The sequence below is a fragment of the Vulpes vulpes genome, chromosome 11 (genome assembly GCF_048418805.1).
Source record: "Vulpes vulpes isolate BD-2025 chromosome 11, VulVul3, whole genome shotgun sequence".
Lineage (NCBI taxonomy): Eukaryota > Metazoa > Chordata > Mammalia > Carnivora > Canidae > Vulpes > Vulpes vulpes.
In genome coordinates, this window is record NC_132790.1 from 29,085,174 (window position 1) to 29,111,939 (window position 26,766).

The following is a 26,766-nucleotide window of genomic DNA, read 5'->3' on the forward strand; positions in this document are numbered from 1 at the left end:
CCCTGGTAGGAGGTCACGGTCTGAAGGGGCCAGCTCCTTAGGCAGACCTAGTTATGAGGGGGCAGGGCCCTGCTGTGGTTGCCAGGGGGTGAGGGGAAGAGACTCAGGGGAACGAGGATCTGAGGGGACGAGACGGTATAGGGGACCAGGGTCAGAGGGTGGGGCTAGGACTCCCCTAAGAGGATACGCGACTTGGTGCAAGAGCAAAAAAATTGTTGGAAGACAGGGTCGGCTTCGTTGGGGGCAGCGGTGAGCGTTCTCCCACCAAGAGTCTCAGAAAACCATCAATCATGCAAAGTAGAATGTGCAACTTGGGATGCAAGGTGCATTATGGTTAGGAGCCTGAGCGTTAGAAGTCGGCCAGACTGGGGTCCCTAACAACTGCTTCAGGTCATTGCAGAAGATTCTTCACTTCTTTGAACCTCTGGGAAGCGTGAGTGATAACGGTACTTATAGGGTTGTAACTAGCTATTCACAATAAATTGATCAGCACAATGCCCAGGCACATTTTTGTAACTATTTTTAAAATGTTAGCTACTACTACTGCACAAAGGAATTTCTAAAATTTAGATTGAATTCAGCTATAATTTATACAGTCTACTACCTTGAGCCAGAATTTTCAACGTGCATTTAAAACTTACATATTACCAGGGAGCCTGGGTGGGTCAGTTAGGCATCTGCCTTCAGCTCAGGTCATGAAGGGGGCCGGGCGGGGGGTGGGGGTGGGGGTGGAATGGAGCCTCCTCACCCTCACCCTGCTCAGCCGGAGGGGGGTGCCGCGGAGTTCCCTGCACCGCGGGGAGTCTACTTCTCCCTCTCCTCCTGCCTTTTCCCTTCCCCCTACTTGTATTCTCTCTCTCCCTGTCAAGTAAATCTCTTTTTAAAAATGTTAACACTTACATAGCACCTATTTAAGAATTTGAAACAAGATGTAAAAGAAAGAAAGAAAGAAAGAAAGAAAGAAAGAAAGAAAGAAAGAAAGAAAAAGAAACAAGGTGTACTGTCAACCAGGTAAAATCGGAAAATTTATTATTAAAGGAAGATAAAGAAATACAGAGTATAGGCAAATAATTGGGAACAGGGAAAATGCTTACAAATACTGAATTTTGTTCTATATTTGTAGGAAAAAAATAATGATCTATATCATTCTCATTATCGAAAGAAAAATATTTTTATCAAGAGAGAAAAAAAATCTAGGGGTGTTTGGGTGGCTCAGTCCATTAAGCCTCCAACTCTTGATTTCAGGATTGTTGAAACTGAGCCTCACTTCAGGCTCTGTGCTAAGCCTGGAGTAGGCTTAAGATTCTCTGGCTCCTTCTCCTTCTGCCCCTCCCCCCTCATGCTTGTTCTTGCTCTCTCTCTCTCTCTCTCTCTCTCTCACACACACACTCACACACACACACACAAATAAAAATTTTAAAAAAAGAGAAAAACATATATTCTAAGTGGAATTTATAATCTAGAATATTGACTCCTTATCCTGAGTAACACACAAACTCTTTTTTTCTGTTTTTTAAATTTTTATTTAAATTCAATTAATTAACATATAATATATTATTGGTTTCAAAGGTAGAGGTCAGTGATTCATCAATCTTATATAATACTCAGTGCTCATTACATCAGGTGCCCCTCTTAATGTCCATCACTCAGTTATCCCATCCTCCCATCCCATCCCTCTTCCCTCCAGCGACCCTCAATTTGTTTCCTATGATTAGGAGTCTCTTATGGTTTGTCTCCCTCTCTGATTTCGTCTTGTTTTATTTTTTCCTATCTTCCTTATGATCCTCTGTTTTGTTTCTTAAATTCCACGTGTGAGTGAGATAAACAACTACTGGGCACAGACTCTTTTTAAAGGGAAAAAAATTTTTTTTAACTTCTCAAATACTCTGGAAAATTCCATTTTGAGAAATACTGCCATGAGGAGACACCTGGGTGGCTCAGCAGTTAAGCGTCTGCCTTCCGCTCAGGGTGTGATACTGGGGTTTGGGATGAGTCCCGCATTGGACTCCTTGTGGGGAGTCTGCTTCTCCCTTTTTTTTTTTTGTGCTTCTCCCTCTAAGTCTCTGTCTTTCTCTCTGTGTCTCTCATGAATAAATAAATGAAATATAAAAAAAAAAAAGATATAGTACCATGAGAAAGTAAAGTCAACATAACAATGTGAATGCACTTCATGACACTGAACTATACACTGAAAAATGGTTAAAAGGGTAAACTTTAGGGATCCCTGGGTGGCGCAACGGTTTAGCGCCTGCCTTTGGCCCAGGGCGCGATCCTGGAGACCCGGGATCGAATCCCACATCGGGCTCCTGGTGCTTGGAGCCTGCTTCTCCCTCTGCCTGTGTCTCTGCCTCTCTCTCTCTCTGTGTGACTATCAAAAATAAAATTAAAAAATTTTTAAAAAAAAAATAAAAGGGTAAACTTTATGTATATTTTACCACAATAAAAATGTAAAAAACAAAACAAAAAAGGAACTAAAATCTTACTTTAGGAAAATATCTATGGCTGTGAGTTATCATAGCAAAAGAAGTTTTCATTTAATGTGCAGTAAAATACTGTTTTTAAGCAACACTGCTTAAATACATGTCTAAGTTAAAACATTGGTGGAATTCTCAGAGTGCCAAGTATATATCCTTAGATCTGGGGACCTGAAGACCCCAGTTTAAGAAAAATCTAACCTAGAATACATCCTTAACAACAGTTTTACAGAAAGATGCAAAAAAAAAAAAAAATCTTGATAAGATTGTTATATAATTCAATCCTTTTAAATAAAAGGCAGATACACAATATTAAACAAAATTACATCTCTGTGAAGCAGAGAAAGAAACTTGTGAATGAACTTTGATAGAACTTTCAACCAAATGAAGTTTTAATTATGTAATTTTGTAACCCTTACCTCCCCTTCCTTTCTGGGTCTTCACTTTCAGCTATTACAGTATCTCACCTCCTGTTCTTCCATGGGTTGTAAAATAGCATAGTAAAAGAAAGCCTTATACTATAGTTTTCTTTTCTCAATCCTCACACTGTGATTCAAAGAGGAACTGATAAATAAGGTTAGAGTTTCTGCCTTTTCTAATCCAGATTGGCATGGGAACAAAGTCCTTGGGCGTCAGAAAGTTATATCTGCCCAAAAGATAAATGTTTTACTACAAGATATAGATCATACCTTCACAAGTCTGTTCTTGAAAAGAAAATAAACAACAAACACTCACATTACCACCATCTCTTTTTGCCTTTCAAGGCCAACAAAAGTTGTAGGTTACAAGAGTAGTCCCAATTTATGTAGTTAAATAATTGAGTTATATACATCAGGCTAGAATATAAAGATAGAGGAGCTTTAAAGAAAAATCCAGGGATCCCTGAGTGGCGCAGCAGTTTGGCGCCTGCCTTTGGCCCAGGGCGCGATCCTGGAGACCCGGGATTGAGTCCCACGTCGGGCTCCCGGCGCATGGAGCCTGCTTCTCTCTCTGCCTGTGTCTCTGCCTCTCTCTCTTTCTCTCTGTATGACTATCATAAATAAATAAAATTAAAAAAAAATCCATAATTAATTTATTGCTACTGCCATCAAGAAGCCTTCAAACAAGCATTAAATTATCTACACACAGTCTAACTTTGTTTAAAGTTCACTTTTTTTCTTTCTTTTTTTTTTTTTTTTAGATTTGTTATTTGAGAGAGAAAGACCGCATGTGTGCACATGGGATGAGGCAAAGGGAGAGAGGAAGAGAAGCACACTCCCCACTGAGCACAGAGCCCAAGCACATGGGGCCTACCTCATGACCCTGAGATCATGACCTGAGGCCAAAATGAGAGTTAAGTCACTCAACCAACTGAGCCACCCAGGCACCACTGAAGTTCACTTTTTTTTTTTTTTAAGATTTTATTTATTTATTCATGAGAGACACAGAGAGAGAGGAGCAGAGACACAGCCTGAGGGAGAAGCAGGCTCCCTGCAGAGAGCCCAATGCGGGACTCCAGGATCATGCCCTGAGCCAAAGGCAGACACCCAACCGATGAGCCATCCAGACGTCCCTGAAGTTCACTTTTTAAAGAGTTAATACATCTAGATATATTACATTTAAAGAAAAAGCTATTAAGTGTCAACAGAAATAGGAATCAGTGTTCTTCAAGATAGTTTAATAAGAAAATAAAAAGAAAGATAAGTGTAATATAACAAGATTTGAACCAGCCATTTTTTGTTCTTTTCCTAATAATTGAATTCTTTGTTGCAGCAGAATTCTACTCCTTTAAGAAAGCACTTTTAGACGTGTCTTACTATCTTTTTTCCTTAAGAGTTATACATTAGTCCTCTTTTCTTTTAAAAGAATAGCTGAGACTTAATTTCTCTGGTGGAATAAAGATTTTTGGGATCCCTGGGTGGCGCAGCGGTTTGGCGCCTGCCTTTGGCCCAGGGCACAATCCTGGAGACCCGGGATCGAATCCCACGTCGGGCTCCCGGTGCATGGAACCTGCTTCTCCCTCTGCCTGTGTCTCTGCCTCTCTCTCTCTTTCTCTGTGACTATCATAAATAAATAAAAATTTAAAAAAATTAAAAAAAAAGATTTTTACTAAAAAAAAGTGTATGTGGGCAGCCCCGGTGGCTCAGTGGTTTAGTGCTGCCTTCAGCCCAGGGCATGATCCTAGAGATCCGGGATCGAGTCCCATGTTGGGCTCCCTGCATAGAGCCTACTTCTCCCTCTGCCTGTGTCTCTGCCTCTCTCTCTCTCTGTGTATGTGTGTGTGTCTCTCATGAATAAATAAATAAAATCTTTAAAAAAAATTTTAAAAAGTGTATGCAGGAAACAACTGATATTAAAATGTATTATACCTCATATCGTTGCTATGTGTCTATATGTTTTAACTTTATTAGATAATTGAGGTCAGGGATCACATTATACAGTTTGGTATCTTGTACAGAAAACACTGATATTCACTAGTGTGCACTAGAAAGTTAAGATATTAAGATATCTTAATATCTGTTAAGATACTAAGATACTATACATACATGCTAATTGCAGAAGAACCCCTGTCCTGAGTGAGCCTCCCACGTAATCCCTGGGACATTGGCTTCCCTAGTTTCATTCTAACAACTCCCAGCAACTGAACATTCAATACGGACACATCAGACCCTCTTCTAGCCCTCCACTCCCATTTTGATGTAGCCAGTGCACATGCTGCCCTCATTATTTATTTTGAATGTAGCCCTTGCCTATAGTAATGTTTTTTAAATGAAGGATCATAACCCATTAGTTAGTTTTAAAATTAATTTGGTGGATCAAGACCAAAATTACATTAAAAATGAAAAAAAAAATAGAACAGTACTAAAAAGGGAGGATGCTAAAAAGTGAATAGAAAATAGTGTATTATAAAAAAAATAGTGTATCACATATAATAAGGGTATGATAAATATATATATTGCAAAAGTATATATGAAATATATATGTTTGTAGAGGTGTGTGTGTTATGATATAAAATGTATTTGTTGTGATTTAGACAAAGTTTGAAACACATTCCCTTAGCTTTACATGTGGAGGAAAATGAATGAACATCTGGATAAATGAACAAATTTGATCTTTATCATTTGGTAATGACAAAGGAAACATTGTTGGGTAAAATTTCTGTCTTACCTCCATACTCCTAGATGACATCTAAGCAGGACTACAGTAGTTATTGTATACTTTTAATTCAGTAAAACTTTATGGTATGTCAGACACATCAGTTTTCCAAGTACCAAGCAGAACTGGGTTGCAGAAGTATTTCTTCAATACTATTAAGATGACATTTGGATATCTGGTGAATCCTTAAGATTAATTGTGTCAAAATAGTTTAAGTTGCAAGTAAAAGACAAACAGGCTTAAACAATAAAGGAAATATATTACCTTACATCATTGAAAAGATGAGTGGTAGCTCATGCTTGAGATATGATCTAATCAGATCATAACTCTCCTAGGATGTCTGTGTTGCCTTCCGCATGGGCTGAATTTTCAAACTGATTTCCCTCCTGGTACTAATAGTTTCAAGGTACCCTTCTATATTCTGTCCATCCCAGATATTTCCCTTTGGGGAAATATCTCAGAATTTCCCCCAAAAAAGTCCCTAAACTGACACTGATTGGTATGTCTCAACTCACGTATTCAGCCACTCAGCCAGTGTGACCAGTATAGAAAATGAAAGTAGAATGTACTCAATGCATTAGCTTAAGTCAGTGCTTCACTCCTATAGCTAGAGATTCAAAGGTCAATACTTCATTCCTAAAGCTAGGAATGAAACCACAAGGAGTCAATACATCAAAAGCCCTAATAGACATGAAGCAAAAACTGACAGAATTGAAATGAGAAATAGAAAATTCAACAATACTTCTTGGAGACTTCAATACTCTGCTTTCAATAATGGTCATCTAGGACAACTGCAAAGAATGTCAACCAAAAAAAAAAAAAAAAAGGCTTGAACAACACTATAAAATAACTAGACCTAACAGACACCTATGGACACTGCACAACAATAGTGAATACATGTTTTATTCAAGTGCACATGGAGAATTCTCCAAGATAAACCATGTGCTAGGGCATAAAAAGGAAGTCTCAACAAATTTAGAAGTGTTGAAATTATGTCAAATATGTTCTTCAAACATGGAATTAGACCAGAATCAAAAACAGAAGAAAGTTTGGAAAATTCATTTATAGGTGGATATTAAGTGACACATACCCAAATAAATAATCAATAGTTCAAAGAAGAAATCTCAAGGAAAACTAGAAAATACTTTTTTTTTTTTTTAAGATTTTATTACCTATTCATGAGAGACACAGAGAGAGAGAGAGAGAGAAACAGAGACATAGGCAGAAGGAGAAGCAGGCTCCATGCAGGGAGCCTTGCCTGATGGAGGACTTGATTCCAAGACTCCAGGATCATGCTCTGGGCCAAAGGCAGGTGCTAAACTGCTGAGCCACCCAGGGATCCCCTAGAAAATGCTTTTAGATAAATAAAAATGAAAATTTTAGGGGATGCACAAAGCACTACTTAAAGACAAATGTGCAGCTATATACAAATGCCAGTATTAAAAAAGATAATTTTAGGGCTTCTGGCTGGCTCAGTTCATTGAATGTCTGCCTTTGGCTCAGGTCAAGATCCCAGGATCCTGTTCAGCAGGGAGCCTGCTACTCCCTCTCCTCCCTGTATGTGCTTTCTCACTATCTCTGTCGCTGTTTTTGTCTCTCTCAAAGTCTTTTAAAAAAATTTAAAACAATTAAAAAGATTATTTCAAATCAATAGGCTAACTTTCCATCTTTAAAAAACTGGAGAAAAGCAAACTAAACATAAAGCAAATGGAAGGAAATAAGGAAGATTAGCATGGATATTAATGAAATAGAGAAGAGAAAAATAGAGAAAAACAATAAATCCAAAAATTGATTCTTTGAAAATAACCACAAAATTGACACATCTTTAGCTAGACTGGACAAGATGAAAATAAAAAAGTAACTAAAATCTGAAATGAACAAGGTGACATCATGATCTACAGTAATTAAAAAAATATAAAGGAATATTATAAATAACTATATGCCTACAAATTAGATAATCTAAAGGAAATGAACAAATTCCTAGAAAACACAAACTATTGAAACTCAAGAAAATCTGAATGGAATTATAACTAGTAAAAAGATTGAATTAGGAATTTGGACCCCATCCTTTTTCCTCCCTGGCCCCTGAAAAAAAAAAAAGACCAAAAAAGACTAAGACACAGAGAAAAGGCCACATGGGAGAAAAAAAAAAGGAAAAGCAAGGAGGAATCCATCTGCAAGTCAGGAAGAGAAGTCCCACTAGACACTAATCCTGCTGGCACCTTATAATGGACTTCCAGCCTCAAGACTGTGAGAAAATAAATTTGTTTTTTAAGCCACTCAGTCTGCCATATTTTGTTATGGAAGCTTTAAAAGACTAACACAGAAGTCTTCTCAACACTCATAACAACTCAATATACATCCCTTACACCACTTTTCAAAAGTGACTTCATGTTAAAAAAATTACCTTAAAAAACTGTAGTTATTTGTATATGTCTTCTCTCCTCAAGGGTAATATTAGTTCCTAAAAACAGGAATCATGTCTTATAAATTTGTACTTTCCTCCTATAGCACCTGAAACTGTGTTTATGTACTTTGCTATGTATTTTCAAAATGCATATTCAGTATTTGAAGCTGCAAAATGGATTAGTAGTTATTAATGTTAGGCAGAAGTATCCACTTTATTAATGTGTTTATTTGGAGAATAACATGGTTTAAGGACATATATATAGGTGCCAGATTGACAAGGGGTGTACTGTGGTGGTTAGTTTTATATGTCAACTTGGTTAGACTATAGTACCCAGTTATTCAATCAAATGCTAATCTAAGTGTTGCTGTGATGCTGTTTTGTAGATGTTAACATCTACAATCAATTGACTTTTATTTATTTTTTTTTTCAATTGACTTTTAAATAAAGAAGATTATCCTCAATATTCTTGGTAGGTCTCATCCAATCAGTTGAAAGGCCTTAAAAGCAAAACTGAGGTTTCCTTGAAGAAGAAGAAGAAATAATACATTGTTACTGCAATGACAAACTTCTGCCCAAGAGTTAGCAGCCTGCCAACCTACGTACACATTTTGAACTGGCCACTCCACAAATGCATGAGACACTTTCTTGAAGTAAATCTCATAATATGCATAATCTACTGGGTCTGTTTCTCTGTAGAATCTTGACTATTAGAATTAACCTTTTAGTTATTTTACTTATAAATACTAGAATTTCTATGGTTCTTTTTTGAAATGTCTCTTTATTGCAATATTGTATTAAGTTATTGTCATCATTTTAATTCTTTATATATGCTTTCTTTAGTTCTTTGAATATATTTATAATAAATTTTTTGAAATCTTTGCTAAATCAAACATACAGAAACACTCAGATACAGTTTCACTTGATAAGTATGGGTCATATTTTTTTGTTTCTTTGTGTGTCTTTTTTTTTTTTTTTTTTTTTTTTTTTAAGATTTTACTTATTTGAGAGAGAAAGAGAGCATGAGCAGGGGAAGGAGCAAAGGGAGGAGAAATAGACTCCCTGCTGAACTCATGACCTGAGCTGAAGGCAGACACTTAACAGACTGTTTCTTTGCATGTCTTATAGTTTTTTGTTCAAAAATGATTAGATTATATATTGGAAAAATTCTGGATTCTGATTTTTCCCCTACAGCGTGTTCTTAGTTTGTTTGTACTTAGTCACGTACTTGCCTAGACTAAATCTGTGAATTCTGTCTCCCATGTGATGTATGGCCCCTGGGATCTGTTTTTAATTTTTATTCATTTTTTTAAAGCTTTTTTTTTTTAAAGTAATCTCTACACCTAATATGGGACTTGAACTCATGACCCTGAGATCAAGAGTAACATGCTCTTCTAATTAAGCCAACCAGGCGCCCATTTAATTTTTATTCTTGTTTTTATTTTTAAGCTTGTCTTCCTAGGGGTCTGCTCCATGTTTAAGTATTCAGTCAAAGGAAGATTGTGTTCAAACACCTCAAGCCAATAAGACCTTTACTTTCTAGTGGTGGGTCAGTGTGTGCACTGGGGAGTACATTCAATACTCAGACTGTTTTCATGTCTTGCCTTTTACATTGTTCTAAGTCCTTCTGAGCCATCTTGCTCCTTGATTTTGCATGTGCTGTTGGCTCCACAGGCCCAGAATGTTTGCATGATTTAAGCCCACTTGTTTGTTGTCTTTGATACACACATTCACAGCATTTGGTCCATTCTGGGTATGTGGAGATCTCACCAAGCCCACAATGGCTATGTCAACTCTGAGAAATTTCTGTTAAATCCCTGCCTACTCTGCAAATCCATTGCTTGCCCCAAACCGGCCCACAGTAGCAAGGAAGCAGAACCACCTGCCATCCATATTTGCTTGCCATTGAAATCACCAATTTAATTTATAATGCTTCTAAATCAATCAAGCCTCCTCTGGCCAAAGCAACAAGACTTGTTGATTTTCATATCCTGCCTCGGCCAAGTTGAACCTCTGGATCAACTGAACTGATAATGGGGCCTGATGGTAATCCCAGGCAGGAACAATTAGCCATGTTACTGTTCTCTGAAATTGAATGGTTTTCATAAATAAGCGCTTCTCAGCTTATAGTATGCCTCTTTCATTATTATTTCTAGAGTGCCAAGTTATTATTTTGAAAGGTTTGTTCAGCTTTCTACTTGCTTTTTGGAGAAAGGATGTGTCAACCTCCTCACTCCATCATGCTGAAATAAATCTTTTAATTATATTTCTCAAAAAATATCAAGAATTTCATCCAGAGCCTGAGAAGTAATGTAGTATCTAGTCCATGGTTAAATGATTCAGGATCCCAAGAGTTAACATTTTACATAAATGCAAAGATGCTTCTTAACTCATAGGGTATCAGGGTTTACTGCACTTTGTATATAGTATTCTATTTTAAAATACATTTTTATATCTAGTGTAGCTCCTATATCTTGGAGTTGTTTCAACTTTACTTCATAACTTATTTAACATCTTTTTCTTTTAATTTCAGAGTTCAGTTAAGTTCCTTATGTCCTCCCCTGAAATTGCTTCCCTATCATGGGGGCAAATGAAAGTACAAGGCTCTACTAAAACTTATAAGGACTGCAAAGTGTGGCCAGGGGGAAGTCGGGCTTGGGATTGGAGAGAAACAGGAACTGAGGTAAGCTATTAGTGTTTGGTTGACATTGCATAAGGATGACCAAGTGATTTCCAACCTCCTAAGCCATGAGCAAGTGAAAAGTAACTATTCCTCCTCCCCTTTTGGAGTTTAATGCACATACCATTAACTCACCATTTTAAACTATGCAATTCAAGGGTGGCTCAATTGGTTAGGTGTCTGCCTTCAGCTCAGATTATGATTCCATGGGGCTCCCTGCTCAGCAGGGAGTCTGCTTCTCCCTCCCCCTGTTCTTGTGTTCTCACTCTCTATCTCTCTTTCCCTCTCAATTAAATAAAATATTTAAATTAAATAAATAATTAAATAAAGTATGCAATTCAGTGGACTTTTTATTGGCATAAACTTGTGCAATAACTAACTACTAGTGCTAATTCCAGAATATACTTACCAACCCAAAAGGAACCTCATAACCAGTAGCAGTCACTCCCCTTTCTTCCCTCCCCCTAACTCCTGCAACTACTAATCTACTTTTCTTTTTTTAAGATTTTCTTTTTTTAAGTAATCTCTACACCCAACATGGGGCTTGAACTCACAACTGTGAAATCAAGAGTTGTACGTTCTTCTGATAGAGCAAGCCAGGCTCTCCTAATCTACTTTCTGTTGCTATAGATGTGCTTATTCTAGACTTTTCATATGAATAGAATCATTCAGTTCTCTTAAGTGTATACCTAGGATTGGAAATGCTAGTCATAGGACAACTTTATATTTAATCTTTTGAGGAACTACCAAATTGTTTTCCAAAGCAAATATACTGTTTTACATTTTAGATTTTAGGAATTATGAAAGTTATAATTTTTCTAAATCTCTCCTCACAGTATTGATTTGTTTTGTTTTTATTATATCATCTTGGTGGGTGTGAATTGTTATCTCATTGTGGTTTGAGCTGCATTTCCCTTACATTATACTTTTTCCAGGATTCTCATTGTGCCATGCCCAAGGTAGAGGTTAGGTGAAAGAAGAGAACCCATACCACTGGACTACATTCACTTAGGACTTAGTCTCAGCAGCAGACAGCTGGGGGCAGGATGAGAAACACTTAAATCCTGTTTCTCCCAGGAACAAAGCTTTCCAGCTGGCAGCAGAAAAGGGAAATAATTCTGTGTTCTTGGCTGCACCAGTCTGGAGTGGAGTCTCCACCTCACTAAGCTGGGAGCAGGAATAGGGGGTGGCAGGTAGCAGTCTTCCTGAAAAATCTGATACCTTTCCTACCAAATATTTATAGATTTTCCTAAAGAGATGTTTTTTCATTTGCTGTTTGTTCTTAGGATGATTTCCAAAGGCTTTGAGTGGTTTTCTCTTTTCCATTTTTTTTATTGGGGAGGGTTTTTTTTATTTTCACTTTGGGGCATCTGGGTGGCTCAGCATCTGCCTTTGGCTCAAGTCATGATCCCGGGTTCCTGTAATCCAGTCCCACATTGGGCTCCCTGCTCAGTGGGGAGTCTGCTTCTCCCTCTGTCCCTCCTCTCCTACCGTCATGCTCTCTCTCTTTCTCAAATAAATAAATAAAATCTTCAAAAAATAATAGTAATAATTTTCATTAATAATTTTCATTTTGGAGAAGGTAATGGAGCTCTTCGTGCTATAATGATGGAAGTTGATCCTTCAGTTTTGAAAGATAATTTTGCTTAGTACATAATTCTTGATTAAAAGTCTTTTTCTGGGCATTTGGTGGAATGAACACTGGGTGTTATACTATATGTTGGCAGATTGAATTTAAATAAAATTTTTAAAAAGATCTGCTAAAATAAAAAAAAAATTTAAATAAGTCTTTTTCTTGGGGTGCCTGGGTGGCTCAGTTGGTTAATCGTCTACCTTCAACTCGGGTCATGATCCCTAGATCCTGTAATTGAGCCCTAACTCAGGCTCTCTGCTCAGCAGGGAGCCTGCTTCTCCCACTTCCTCTGCCTGCCGCGTCACCTGCTTGCTTTATCGCTGTCTCTCTCTCTCTCTCTCTCATTCTCTGTCAAATAAGTAAAATATTTTTTTAAAAATAAAAAAAAAAATAAAAGTCTTTTTCTCTAAGCACTTTGAATATGTCATCTCACTTTTTTGGCTTCATTGGTTACTAATGAGAAGCCAACTGTTAAAGGTTCCTTAGACTTGACAAGTCATTTCTCTCCTACTGCTTTCAAAATTCTTTGTCTTTTGCTTTTGACAGTTTCACTGTGATGTGTCTACATATGAATCACTTTGAATTTATCCTACCTGGAATATATTGAACTTTGTGGGTGTGTACATTGTTTTTCATCAAATTTGGGGAATTTTCAACTATTCTTCAAATATCCTTTCTGCTTCTTCTGTCTCTCCTCTCCTGTAATACTCATTATGAGTATATTGTTATTTTAAATATAACAGGTATCTGAGGCTTCGTTCATTTTCTTCATTCTTTTTCCCTTTTTCTCAAATTGGATAATCTCAATTCATGTATTTTTCGGTTTTGCTGATTCTAACCCACTATTGAGCCTTTTTAGTGAAATTTTCACTTTGGTTATTATACTTTTCAACTCCAGCATTTCTATTTCGTGTTTAAAAATAATTTCTATCCCTTTATTGATATTCTCTATTTTTTAAGGTATTGTCCTCATACTTTCCTCTAGTTCTATGGATACAGTTTCCTGAAATATGACTAGACAGATTTTTCTTTATATCCCTGGAACCAGTAGGTTTTCCAGTGTTTTCCAAGGGGCTTTGAATGTCATTTGGGGTATGTAGTCAACAGTCAGCCAGGCAGTTTAAAATTCTGCCTATTTCTTGCTTATGCAGGGTCTCCAGGTTAGCCAGAGTGGTGAGCTTAGGGCCTTCTCGTGTCATTCCTGAACATGTGCACAGCCTTGGACATGTGTATTGTCATTTCAATACCAACATTCATATCAGAGCTTTTCAAAGCCTGGACATCTCATTTCATAGTTTTCCCTTTTAAGTCTTTTGGTTGACCTCGTTTGTACTATTGTCTAACACACCAGGCATTGTTAAACATTTGTCTCTGACAGTTCTGGAGAAACTTCTTTGAGGGGAAAAAGAGGTTTACGCTGGCAAACTCTTAAGTCAGATCAAATAAAGACAGCCTATGAGTGGCGTTGTCCAGAGAACCATCAGACAGGTCAAATATTGACAATTCTCTGGGATTGGAGATTTGAGGGAATTTTAATCCATTCTTCCATCTTGTGTGATTTCTAGGCTGGTAGTTTTCACTGTGATTATGGGTCCTTGCTTTTCAAGACTACAGTGGAACTGGGGATGGAGTAGATTGGAATAGGGCAAGTTAAAATTGCACAAAGCTCATTTTTCAGCAGTCCTTTTTAAAAAAATTTTTTTAAATACACCCTGAATTGCTGAAAATCTTTGTTAACTTCCAGAGAACAGAGAAAGTTTATTTTTTACATTTCTGCCGTTATTCTTATTGCCTTTATGAAGAAGAGGATTTTCAGAGGTTCTTCACAACATTTTCTCTGATATCACTTAGAAATAACTTTTGGATTCATACTTATGCAATGGTATACTGGACATTGCTTTCACTGGCTTGTGAGAATTGATTTTTATTTATTTTTTTAATTTTTAAAACATTTTTAAAAATTTTTTTTTGAGAATTGATTTTTAATTCTTGAGGAATTTTGTAAGCCAGTTTTTAGACACAGCCATTATCAAAAACTAAACTATATAAACTTACTTAAATAAATCATTTAAGATATAGGTAATATATATTTAAAATTCATTATTCCTAATTATTTCACTACATTCTATGCTCTTGAAATATTTATATCCACTGTTATCTGTATGGTGAAAATACTAGATATGTGCTACTGTACATCTCTTATTAATTCTGCATTCAGTGATGTTACATTTGGTATCTTAAACATGGTGAGATTGTTTACATCACAAAAATTGTAGAACACTATATATTGGGGTTACTTTTTTTTGTCTTTGTAACTTTATGGCTTTAAAAAATTATGGCTTTAAAAATTTTATTATTAAACATAATAAGTTTAATTCATTGCAAATTATAAAGAATAATAGATCTGTATTCCAACTTTAAAAATAAAATCTTTGAAGTTTGATCTCTTTTTCTCCACCCTTAGCAGTATCCTGAATTTCCTTATATTTTTCAAATATCTATCTGTATCTACAACCCATATTTTGTATTGTTCTTCATGCTCAAATTTTTATATTAATGGTATCATCTGTTGTCCACTTTTTTATGTTATATTGAGATTTTATTCCACTTTTGTCTCTTTTTTGGGAAGCTGTACATTTTATTTCTATTTGCTTAGTGGTTATCTTTAAAGTTATACTACATTAGGTTGAACCATATGAGACTGACAATATTTTCTAAGTAAAGAGTTAAATTTAGGAATTTCATGTACTAAAAAATAAAAGGAATTTCATGTACTTAATCCTAATAAAATATTAAAGTCTAAAATTAATTATCTTTACCTCAGTACACTTTCCTCTCATCAGTTCCCTTCTATCTTACACGTTATTGTTATCCAATAAATTAGTTCCTTTAAAAGTAGATTATTTTCTGGGCAGCCCCGGTGGCTCAGAGGTTCAGCACCACCTTCAGCCCAAGGTGTGATCTTGGAGACCCCGGATCGAGTCCCACATCAGGCTCCCTGCATGGAGCCTGCTTCTCCCTCTCCCTCTGCCTCTCTCTCTCTCTATCATAAATTAAAAAAAAAAAAAAAAAAAAAAAAGAGGGCAGCCCCAGTGGCTCAGTGGTTTAGCGCCGCCTTCAGGCCAACTAATACTGAAGTAACACTGGGGGGGATCCCTGGGTGGCTCAGCGGCTCAGCGGTTTAGCGCCTGTCTTTGGCTCAGGGCTTGATCCAGGAGACCCGGAATCGAGTCCCACATCAGGCTCATCAGGCTCCCTGCATGGAGCCTGCTTCTCTCTCTGTCTCTCATGAATAAATAAAATCTTTAAAAAATAAATAAAATAAAAGACTAGAAGAATGAGGGGCCACATCTGCCTTCAGCTCAGATCATGATCCTGGAGTCAAACATTGGGCTCCCTGTTCAGTGGGGAGTCTGCTTCTTCTTCTGCCCCTCACCTTGCTCGTCTTCCCTGTCTCTCACTCTCTCAAATAAATTAACAAAATATTTTAAGAAAATTTAAAAAAAAGACTAAAAATAGTAAATGCCCCAGTGTTACTTCATTTTTTAAAGATTTATTTATTTATTTATTCATTCATTCATTCATTCATTCATTCATTCATGATAGACAGAGAGAGAGAGAGAGAGACAGAAACACAGGAGGAGGGAGAAGCAGGCTCCATGCCGGGAGCCCGATATGGGACTCGATCCCAGGACTCCAGGATCGCGCCCTGGGCCAAAGACAGGCGCTAAACGGCTGAGCCACCCAGGGATCCCCCCCAGTGTTACTTCAGTATTAGTTGGCCATTTTGATTTTCAATGATCTCTTCATGTTTGGCCTCTGAGAATTTCCCTTAACCTTTGAAAGCTCAGCTAAGCATTTCAGGGGATGTTTATTTTTATCCAGCAGTTGTAGACATTTTGTCTAAAGAAACTTCTCAAGTTTTATAGTTTATCACATTATAAACAATCACACCTACATAATCTGCATAGTACAGTCATACCTGCATAATTGGACTCCACAGAAAAAGAGAACTCCAGCTCATGCTCTCTATTCATGCCTCAGTTTTGAACCATATATACTCATTGTTTTGGTCCAGACATCTAGTATGGTTGAGAAAATGTCTGCAGAAATGAGTTTACATTTTATCCAATGGACAAGGCATAGTCACTGGATTATCTATGCAGGAAACTGATGTGCCTGACAAAGATTATCCAGATTATGGGTGTAAGATATATTGGAGTACTAATTTATGGTGTGCCACACTGGAGAGATTTTCCCCACCTCAAAAATTGATTTAACAACAACAACAAAAAATTGATTTAACACTATATATTGGGAATGCCTGGGTTGCTCAGTGGTTGAGTGTCTGTCTGCCTTTGGCTCAGGTCATGATCCCGGGAGTCCTACATCGGGCTCCCTGCATGGAGCCTGCTTCTCCCTCTGCCTGTGTCTCTGCCTCTTTCTGTGTGTCTCTCATGAATAAATAAATAAAATCTTAAAAAAAAAAAACACTATATATTGTGGATTTATATATTGTACTTTTCCCTCATAGGACTGTATGAATTAATATTACAATTAACCTCATCTTTTATTAAAGGAAAATTAAATACAGAGAAGTTGTATAACTTGCATAGACGTAGGGCTAAAAAAAAAAAGGGAAATCAAATAATAGTAAACCCAGGTCACATTCTAACTTTATTTCCCATTCCTTCCTACTAAATCTTGTAAACTTTAAAAACTTACAAAACTGAAAATAAAAACCCCTATAGAACTGGGATGCCTGGGTGGCTCAGTGGTTGAGTGTCTGCCTTTGGCTCAGGGCCTGATCCCAGAGTTTCAGGATCAAGTCCAGCATTGGACTCCCCACAAGGAGCCTGCTTCTCCCTCTGCCTTGTCTCTGCTTCTCTCTGTGTGTCTCTCATGAATAAATAAATAAAATCTTAAAAAAAAAAACTATAAAACTGAGGAGGTACCATTGATGATAATTGGAAAATAGTAAAGAATTGCCATAAGTTTAGTTTTTATCTTTTAAGTTTAATTTGCCAGTAGGATAAGCAAAAGGAGGTATACTAGAACTAGTTGAAGGGATAAGAGCTGGGAAAGATAAGAGGAAAAGCTGAGGTATTGATCTAGAGCTCATCTGTATAGAGGCAAAAGGACATGGAATCCCCTTGGAGTCCCCATTGATATAATGGAGACAGTAACATTTCCTACCTCACAGAGTTGGTCTAAGGATTAATGTAGTGTGCTAGATGTGGTGTAGGCACTCAATAGATGAATTTGTTACAGTTAAATCAGTAGTAGTGTGTGTGGAAATGAGACTCCTGAAAACTATTAAGAAGTTGAAATTGACAGGATAGGGTGATTTATTAGATTTAGCAGGTGAGGGAGATTTCTATCATGGATACATGGGTACATGGTGATGCTGTTCATTGAGATTGGGTATATTGGAGCAGGACTGTGTTTGTGTTTGGGGCAAAGACTAAGTAGGGATAATGGAGTATGTTGAACCTGAATTTATAATAGGGCCTCTAGATAAAGATATGTAGTAGACATTTAGATTCATAGGTCCTGGCACTGTCACATTTTGGCTAGGTAACCTTAAACAAGTTATTTAGCCTCTCAGTGCCTTAATTCAATCATCTATAAAAGGAGAATAATAATGCCTGTTTGTCATAAGTTGATGTAAGAGTATGGCATGGGTTGGGAAGAATAGATTTTTTAAATGTATGCAACTTGCCTTCATGCAAATTCATTCTTTTCTTTCAGCCAGTATTTCTCAGTGTCATTCATGAATCTCTTGCATCACAATCACCTAGAGTGCTTGTTTAAAATGCATGTTCTTTATCTCCCTCATTCTCTCCACCTACTGAATAAGAATCTCTTGGGGGTGGGACCTGGAAAATAATATACTTCATGGGGTTGCTTTGAATACTAAATATGTTCATCTTTGTAAAGCCTCTACCGTTGTGCCTTTTACATAGTACATACTTGATTTTTTTTAATGATTCAGTTCCAAAATTTCCTTTAAATTATACCTCCTATATTTTGTAAAATACACCTGAAGACCTAGTTACTCCATACCAAATACTTATTCCCTTACAAACTTACAGAGGAATGAAAGATCATTTGCTTGGAATGACCTGTTTCCCTTTGTACCTGATGAAATCTTATATATCCTTCAATTCTTCACATTTGTATTATCTACTCTACCAACCACTTCTTAATAATCCTTGTGAGAATGAGCTGCTCTCTTCTCAGTACTTCTGTAACACTTTGTGCCTCTATTATAGCACTTTTTGCAGTCCACCTATGTTATAATCAGTGTGTATTTATCTGTTTCCTTCATTAAATGGTGAACTCCCTAATGGCAAGAACTATGCATTTTAGCACTGTACCTGTAAGTGGGATCTCAATAAATGTTTGCTGCATTTAATTTGCCATTATAGATATCATTAAACATTTCTTTTTTATTCTTTGTGACATTCTCTCTGAGGAATCATGTTGTGATTCCATTTATTTATTTATTTATTTGAGAGACAGCATGAGGAGAAAAAGGGCCAGGGGCAGGGAGAGGGAGAGTGGGAGGGAGAAGAACAAGCAGACTCTGTGCTGAGTGAGGAGCTCCATTTGGGGCTCAATCCCATGACCATGAGATCACCACCTGAGCCAAAACCAAGAGTCAGATGCTTAACTGAGTGAGCCACCCAGGCATCCCACTTTGTGATTCCTTTTTAATTAGTTTAAAATAAGATTTTTGGGGTGCCTGGGTGGTGCAGTCAGTTGAGTGTTGGATTCATGGCTTTGGCTTGGGTTGTGATCTCAGGATTGTATAATCAAGCACTGCTTTGGGCTCCAGACTTGGTGCAGAATCTGTTTGGGATTTTCTTTCCTTCTTCTTCCCCCTCCCCTTTGTGCTCTCTCTCTCTCTTTTTAAAATAAATAAGTACATATTAAAAAATAAATCCATAAATAAATAAAAGGAGTAGATTTTATCGTGATTACATAATGGAGATATCAAGAAAATCTATCGTCTTCAATAGTGTCCTTAAAATAACAATACTAGCTTCCCGCCCCCTCCATGGGTTTGCCGCCAGAACACAGGTGTTGTGAAAACCACAGCTAAACCTAAACCAAAATAGGAAAGGAAACGACAAAACTCACATCAATATGATCATCATTGGACACTAGATTCAGGCAAGTCTACCACTAATGGTCATCTGATCTACAAGTGTGGTGGGATTGACAAAAGAACTATCGAAAAATTTAAGAAGGAGGCTGCTGAGATGGGAAAGGGCTCCTTCAAGTATGCCTGAGTCTTAGATAAACTGAAAGCTGAACATGAACATGGTATCACTATTGATATCTCCCTGTGGAAATTCGAGACCAAGTATTACGTGACCATGATTGATGCTGCAGGACACAGAAACCTTATCAAAAACATGATTACAGGCACATCTCAGGCTGATTGTGCTGTCCTGATTGTTGCTGCTGGTGTTGGTGAATTTTTTTTTTAAGATTTTATTTATTTATTCATGAGAGACACAAAGAGAGACACACACACACACAGGCAGAGGGAGAAGCAGACTCCATGCAGGGAGCCTGATGTGGAACTCCATCCCGGGACTCCAGAATCACGCCCTGGGCAGAAGGCGGGTGCTAAACCGCTGAGCCACCCAGGGATCCCCGGTGTTGGTGAATTTGAAGCAGGTATCTCCAAGAATGGGCAGACCCATGAGCATGCTCTTTTGGCTTACACACTGGGTGTAAAACAAGTAATTGTTGGTGTTAACAAAATGGATTCCACTAAGCCACACTATAGCCAGAAGAGATATAAGGAAATTGTTAAGGAAGTCAGCACCTACATTACGAAAATTGGCTACAACCCTGACACAGTAGCATTCATGCCAATCTCAGGTTGGAATGGTGACAATATGCTTGAGCCAAGTGCTAACATGCCTTGGTTCAAGGGATGGAAAGTCACCTGTAAAGATGGGAATGCCAATGGAACCACACTGCTTGAAGTTCTACTTTGCATTCTGCCACCGTGTCCAACTGATAAGCCCTTGCATCTGCCTCCAGGATGTTTACAAAATTAGTGGTATTGGTATTGTCCCTGTGGGCCGAGTAGAGACTGGTATTCTTAAACCTGGCATGGTAGTCACCTTTGCTCTGGTCAGTGTTATAACTGAAGTAAAGTCTGTTGAAATGCACCATGAAGCTTTGAGTGAGGCTCTTCCTGGGGACGATGTGGGCTTAAGTGTCAAGAATGTATCTGTCAGAAAAAAAAATGTATCTGTCAAAGATGTTCATCATGGCAATGTGGCTGGTGACAGCAAAAATGACCCACCAATGGAAGCAGCTGGCTTCATGCTTCAGGTTATTATCCTGAACCATCCAGGCCAAATCAGTGCTGGATATGCACCTGTGCTGGATTGTCACACAGCTCACATTGCTTGCAAGTTTCGTGGACTGAAGGAGAAGATAAATCATCATCCTGGAAAAAAGCTGGAAGATGGTCCCAGGTTCTTGAAATCTGGTGATGTTACCGTTGTTGATATGGTTCCTGGCAAATCAATGTGTTGAGAGCTTCTCAGACTATCCTTCTCTGGGCCATTTTGCTGTTCGTGACATGAGACAGATGGTTGCTGTGGGTGTCATCAAACTAGTGGACAAGAAGGCAGCTAGAGGTGGCAAGGTCACCAAGTCTGCCCAGAAAGCTCAGAAGGCTAAATAAGTATTATCCCCAATACCTGCCACCCCCATCTTAATCATTGGTGGAAGAACAGTCTCAGAACTGCTTGTGTCAATTGGCCATTTAAGTTTAATAGTAAAAAAAAAAGTTTAATAGTAAAAGACTGGTTAATGATAACAATGCATCATAAAACCTTCAGAAGGAAAGGAGAATGTTTTGTGGACCATTTGGCTTTTTGTGTGTTTGTGTTTGTGTGTGTATGTGGCAGTTTTTAGTTATTAGTTTTTAAAATCAGTACTTTCTAATGGAAACAACTTGATCAAAAATCTGTCACAGAATTTTGAGAACCATTAAAACAAAAGTTTAATGAGAATAAAAAAATACTAAATACTATTATTAAATAATACCAAATACTACTACCTCCTCCCAAATCTCTACCAATCATTAAACAACTATTATGTCCGTAGTCAAATATAGCTTTTCTGGGATCACACAGCTAATAATTTGAAACTGAGTCCTACTCTGAAGCCCATACTTTACTACTGTTTCATACTGTCCTTGCTCATTTCTATCCTAATGCAGTAATTGTCTTATTGGAGAAGACTTTTCTATGTCGAAACATACATAGGTCATTCATTTATATATCCTTCTGATAGGGTGAAAGGAGACAAGAAGGAAGATAAAATACAAATTTAAAATTAAAAGAAAACCAACTGGGCAGCCCCCATGGCACAGCGGTTTAGCGCCGCCTGCAGCCCAGGGCATGATCCTGGAGACCCTGGATCGAGTCCCACGTCGGGCTCTCTGCATGGAGCCTGCTTCTCCCTCTGCCTGTGTCTCTGCGTCTCTCTCTCTCTCTCTGTCTCTATGAATAAATAAATAAAAAATCTTTAAAAAAATTTAAAAAATAAAACAAATTAAAGAAAGCCAACCTGGGGTGCCTGAGTGGCTTAATCTATTAAGCTTCCAACTCTTGGTTTCAGCTCAGGTCATGATCTCAGGCATGAGATTGAGCTTCATATCAGGCTCTGCACTCCATGTGGAGTCTACTTGTCCTTCTCCCTCCCCCTCTGTTGCTTCCCCCTTTAAGAAAGAAAGGAAGGAAGGAAGGAAGGAAGGAAGGAAGGAAGGAAGGAAGGAATCTTATATATATATATATATATATATATATTTAAAAATGAAAAGGAAAGTCAAACCAATTACCCAAAGAGAACTAAAGGAAATGTGCAAACTTTAACTTTTAATTTTGAAAAATATTTAACCTACACAACACCTATACGAATAGCAGAATAAATTCCCATGTACCCTTAATCTAAATCCTCAAGTTATTAACAATTACCTTATTTTTTCTTCAAACACACACGCGCGTGCACGAAAACACACTTCCCCCACCCCCAAATCATTTGACAGTAAATGTCAGAAATCATATTTCAGCATTTCTTTCCTAAGAACACATTCTCCTACATAGCTGCAATATAATTATCATAAATAAGATTATCTTTGATAAAGTATTAGCTAATATAAAGTCTATCTTCAAGTTTACCTAAAGCCCCAAAAATGTCTTCTGTAACTTTTGTTGATTTTGTGTTTTTATTTTTACCTATCATACAGGCAATAGTTATAAAGTAGAACATAGTTCTTAGAAAGTTGGAGAATTGACGAGACCAGAGGGTCTAGTGCTCAGGATAACGCTACCTAAGGAAAGATAGATGAGCTGAGCCATTCCTAACCCTTTCAGCCCTTGGGTTTGTTTACTTTTGCTTTCGTTTTCCTGTTCACCTTGTAAATCTGGTTGACAACAGAAAGCCTATGTTGAACCTCTTTTTTTTCTTTTAATTTTGAAAAATTTCAAACCTACGTAACAAACTGGGAAAAAAAAAAGAACAAGCACTCGTATATCAATCTACACTCATCAGTTGTTAACATTCTGCCATTTACTTTATTTGTCTTTCTCTGGCATACACACTACCCTGTCCCTCCCCCTTTTTTGATAATTATTTTTGCTGAATCATTTGAAAGTGAGGTATTGACATTGTGACACTTGATACTTCATATGAACTCTAAATATTGCAGCATGTGTCTACTGCAGCATGTATAAAACAAAGCCATTCTGCCAGACATATTCACAAAATTATACTCAAGAAACTCAGCATTGATACAATAGTAAATAACATCAACTCCATAGCCAAATTACAGTAATTGTTCCAGTAAAATAATATATGTTTTATTTGATTTCCTTGTCAATCCAAGATCCAGTCAAGCATCATGCACTGCATTTTGTTGTCAGGTTATTTTGTTATTGTTGTTGTCATGTTTCTTGAACACCGGTTGCTCTCCATTTTTTCTCTTTGATGACATAGGTATTTTTGAAGTGTCCAGGCCAGTTGTTTTTGTAAAATAGTCTACAGTTTAGATTTATCCGATTTTTTTCTATCATGATTAGATGCAAGTTCATCATTTGGGGCATGAATACTTCACAGGTGGTTATGTCTTCAGTGCATCATATCTGGAGGCACGTAAAGTCAGTTTGCCCAGTTACTGATGAGGTTATGTTTGATCATGTGGTTAAGACAGTGGTAAAGGTGGGCAGCCCAGTGGCTCAGGGGTTTAGTGTTGCCTTCAGCCCAGGGCCTGATTCTGGAGACCCAGGATGGAGTCCCACATCATGGAGCCTCCCTGCATGGAGCTTGCTTCTCCCTCTGCCTGTGTCTCTGCCTCTCTCTCTCTCTCTCTCTCTCTCTCTCTCTCTGTGTCTCTTGTGAATAAATAAGTAAAATCTTAAAAAAAAAAAAAAAGGACAGTGGTAAAGGCACATTTTCCCATTTGTAATCAATAAGTAAGCTGTAGAGGGCAGCCCCAGTGGCGCAGTGGTTTCGTGCCACCTGCAGCCTGGGGTGTGATCCTGGAAACCTGGGATCAAGTCCCATGTCGGGCTCCCGGCATGGAGACTGCTTCTCCCTCTGCCTGTGTCTCTGCCTCTCTCTCTGTATCTCTATGAATAAATAAGTAAAATCTTTTTAAAAAATCTTTAAAAAAAATAAGTAATCTGTAGAGTAATAATTAGAAACTTAATAATGTTCCCCAGCAACCTTTCCATCCCGTGGTTTTAGCAGTGACCACAGATCCTTGCCCAACTTCACTAAATTAGTGGTTGCAAAATGGTGATATTTCTATCATTCCTTCTACATTCATTAGCTGGATTCTTCTGTAAAGAAGAGCTTTCCTTTAGCCACTCCCACTATTTTTAGTATCACTATGGGTTTATGCCATCTTTTTTGATTTAATGTTTGCAATGTTCTGAATGTTGAAATCCTAACACCTAAAGATGGTGGTATCAGGAAGGGGGGGTCTTTGGGTACTTACGTCATGAGAGTGTAGCCCTCATGAATTTGATTAGGGCCTTAGAAAAGAGGCTGCAGAAAGATCCCTTCAACATGAGAATAGAGAAGGCACTAGCTATGAACCAGGAAGGACTTCACTAAAACTCAACCATGCTGGTGCCTTGATCTTAGATTTTTAGCTTCCAGAACTGTGAGAAATAAATTCCTATTGTTTATAAGCTACCCAGTTTGTGGCTTTTTGTTACAGCAGCTTAAACAGAATAAGGTAATGTTTTAACTCCTGCCATTTGTAATATTTTGAGGTTTAAATTATTCTAAATTTGGCCAGTGTTTTTTTGACATGTTCTCATCAGTTTTTGTTTGTTTGTTTGTTTCCCATCAGTTTTTTACCACTGCCTTGTTTTCTGGACATGTGAGGCCCCTCCAAACCTTAGATCCTATCACTTTAAGACTAATATGGTGGACTTGAATCTTATTCAGGGATTAAATTTTAAAGTTAGCATTTAAGGAATGCCTGAGTGGCTCAGTGGTTGAGCGTCTGCCTTTAGCTCAGGGCGTGATCCCAGATTCCTGGGATCGAGTCTTGCATTGGGCTTCCCCCGGGCGCCTGCTTCTCTCTCTGCCTGTGTCTGTCTGTGTGTGTCTCATGAATAAATAAATAAAATCTTAAAAAAAATAAAATTAGTACTTAAGATGAAAATTGCTTATAGTCAAATCCTTCCAGAAGATTCCCTTAAGGTTAGAACACACATGTCATCTTCTATACAGGACCAGATAAAGTAGTTCCTTGCATTTAGGGTCCATGTTGTATGAAAAATGTATATTGCAGGTTTGAACACTAGCAACACACTTGGTGAGGCCAAAGATTCACACTGGAAGCAGCAACTATGGAATTGAGATAAAAGGAATAATAGATGCCTGGCTGCTATCTCATGTTTAGTCCATGGCATATACTCTTTGAGTAGAATTAGGCTGAATTACCCTCACTATTTAAATAGTCCTTGCTCTTTTTTTCCCCCTAAAAACATATAGTTAAATTCCCATAAGGTGAATGTCCCTATGGCTCCCTTATGTATATTCTGCATATTAGGCATAGTCCCTTGGGGTCCAGTGTATATGTGTTCTACCCCAAATGATTCATCTAACCAGTCATGGTTTAGTTTAGTTTAATCCATGGGTCTGTGGATTAGTTAGGTTAAAGGATAAGCTGTTATTTGTAATAGAAATCATAAAATTTAGTGGCTTTACGAAGATAGAAATATATTTCTCTATTAGCGTAGCCTGCCTAAGGCAGGGACGGGGAGGACAGCTCCGGGGGTACTGCCAGGAGCCCATGTTTTGTTTGGTTTTTCTCTTTGTTGCTCTGCCAGATTCTAGAGCACTTGAATGGTGGGTACAGGTTGTAGCCATGCCGGATTCTAACTTGAAAGGAAGATGAAAGAGAAGAAAAGATCACATTCAGTGTTTTGTTTTGTTTTTTAAGATTTTAATTATTCATGAGAGAGAGAGAGAGAGAGAGGCAGAGGGAGAAGCAGGCTCCATGCAGGGAGCCCGACATAGGACTGGATCCCAGGTCCCCAGGATAAGGCCCTGGACTGAAGGCGGCGCTAAACTGCTGAGCCACCCAGGCTACCCTCACATTCAGTGTTTTAAGGCCCAAACCTAGATGTTGTATCATTTCTTCTACTTGTACTCCACTGAATTTTATATTGTTGATAGCATAGTCACATTGCCATAGCTAGCTTCAAGGGAGAACAGAAAATGGAGTCTCTAGTTGGGGAGCCATATGACCCAGAAAAGGGGCAGAATAGATTTTGAAAGAACAGCTAGCAGTCTGCCACTTGGCACTATGAGATGTGAGGGCAAGTTTGCCAATGAGCTTTTGGAAAATATTTCCACTCTTCTAAGCTAATAAGCATATTACTAGATCACATACCTGTTTTTAATATTTTGGTCATTTTAGTTGCATAAAATCTGTTGTCTTTGCAGTTCTATATATTTTATATTTTGCGTTTTAAAATTATATTTTGAGAAGGAGGCTGTAGGTTTTCTCAGATTGGCAGTATGGCCTGTGTCACCAAAAACAAAACAAAAACAAAAGCAAAACACAAATGTGCCTCTGCCCTGGTAGAGACAGGAAGATCATTTAGGAGCTTCTTAATTCAGGCAAACGGTGATGAGAATGTGACTCAGGCAGTGTCCACAGGGGACAGATTTCAGAGATCCTTTAACCTTCACTCACAGCATCTGCTTTTATCAGCAACACAGCCAGATAACAGCATTGCCACTAACCATTTATTTCAGCAGAAGGATACGCTTCCTTGAAAGTGTAATTTAGCAATGTTTTCTTTTCAAATTTAACATCAAATAGGAGGCGATGTCCCAGACATCCAAGATGCCACTCTTGTTCAGCTAGTAT

At 37.8% G+C, this 26,766-nt stretch overlaps 1 protein-coding gene across 2 annotated transcripts in view; it reads left to right on the forward strand.

The window, feature by feature from the left end:
• The window catches only part of AAMDC (adipogenesis associated Mth938 domain containing), a 36,471-nt gene that overhangs the window by 521 nt on the left and 9,184 nt on the right, over nt 1-26,766 (forward strand). For both annotated transcript variants that reach the window (XM_026010423.2, XM_026010424.2), the window contains exon 2: nt 10,550-10,699. In XM_026010423.2, coding sequence (XP_025866208.1) covers nt 10,568-10,699 — 132 coding nt within the window. In that variant the 5' untranslated portion in view covers nt 10,550-10,567. The remainder of the gene's footprint in view (nt 1-10,549; nt 10,700-26,766) is intronic.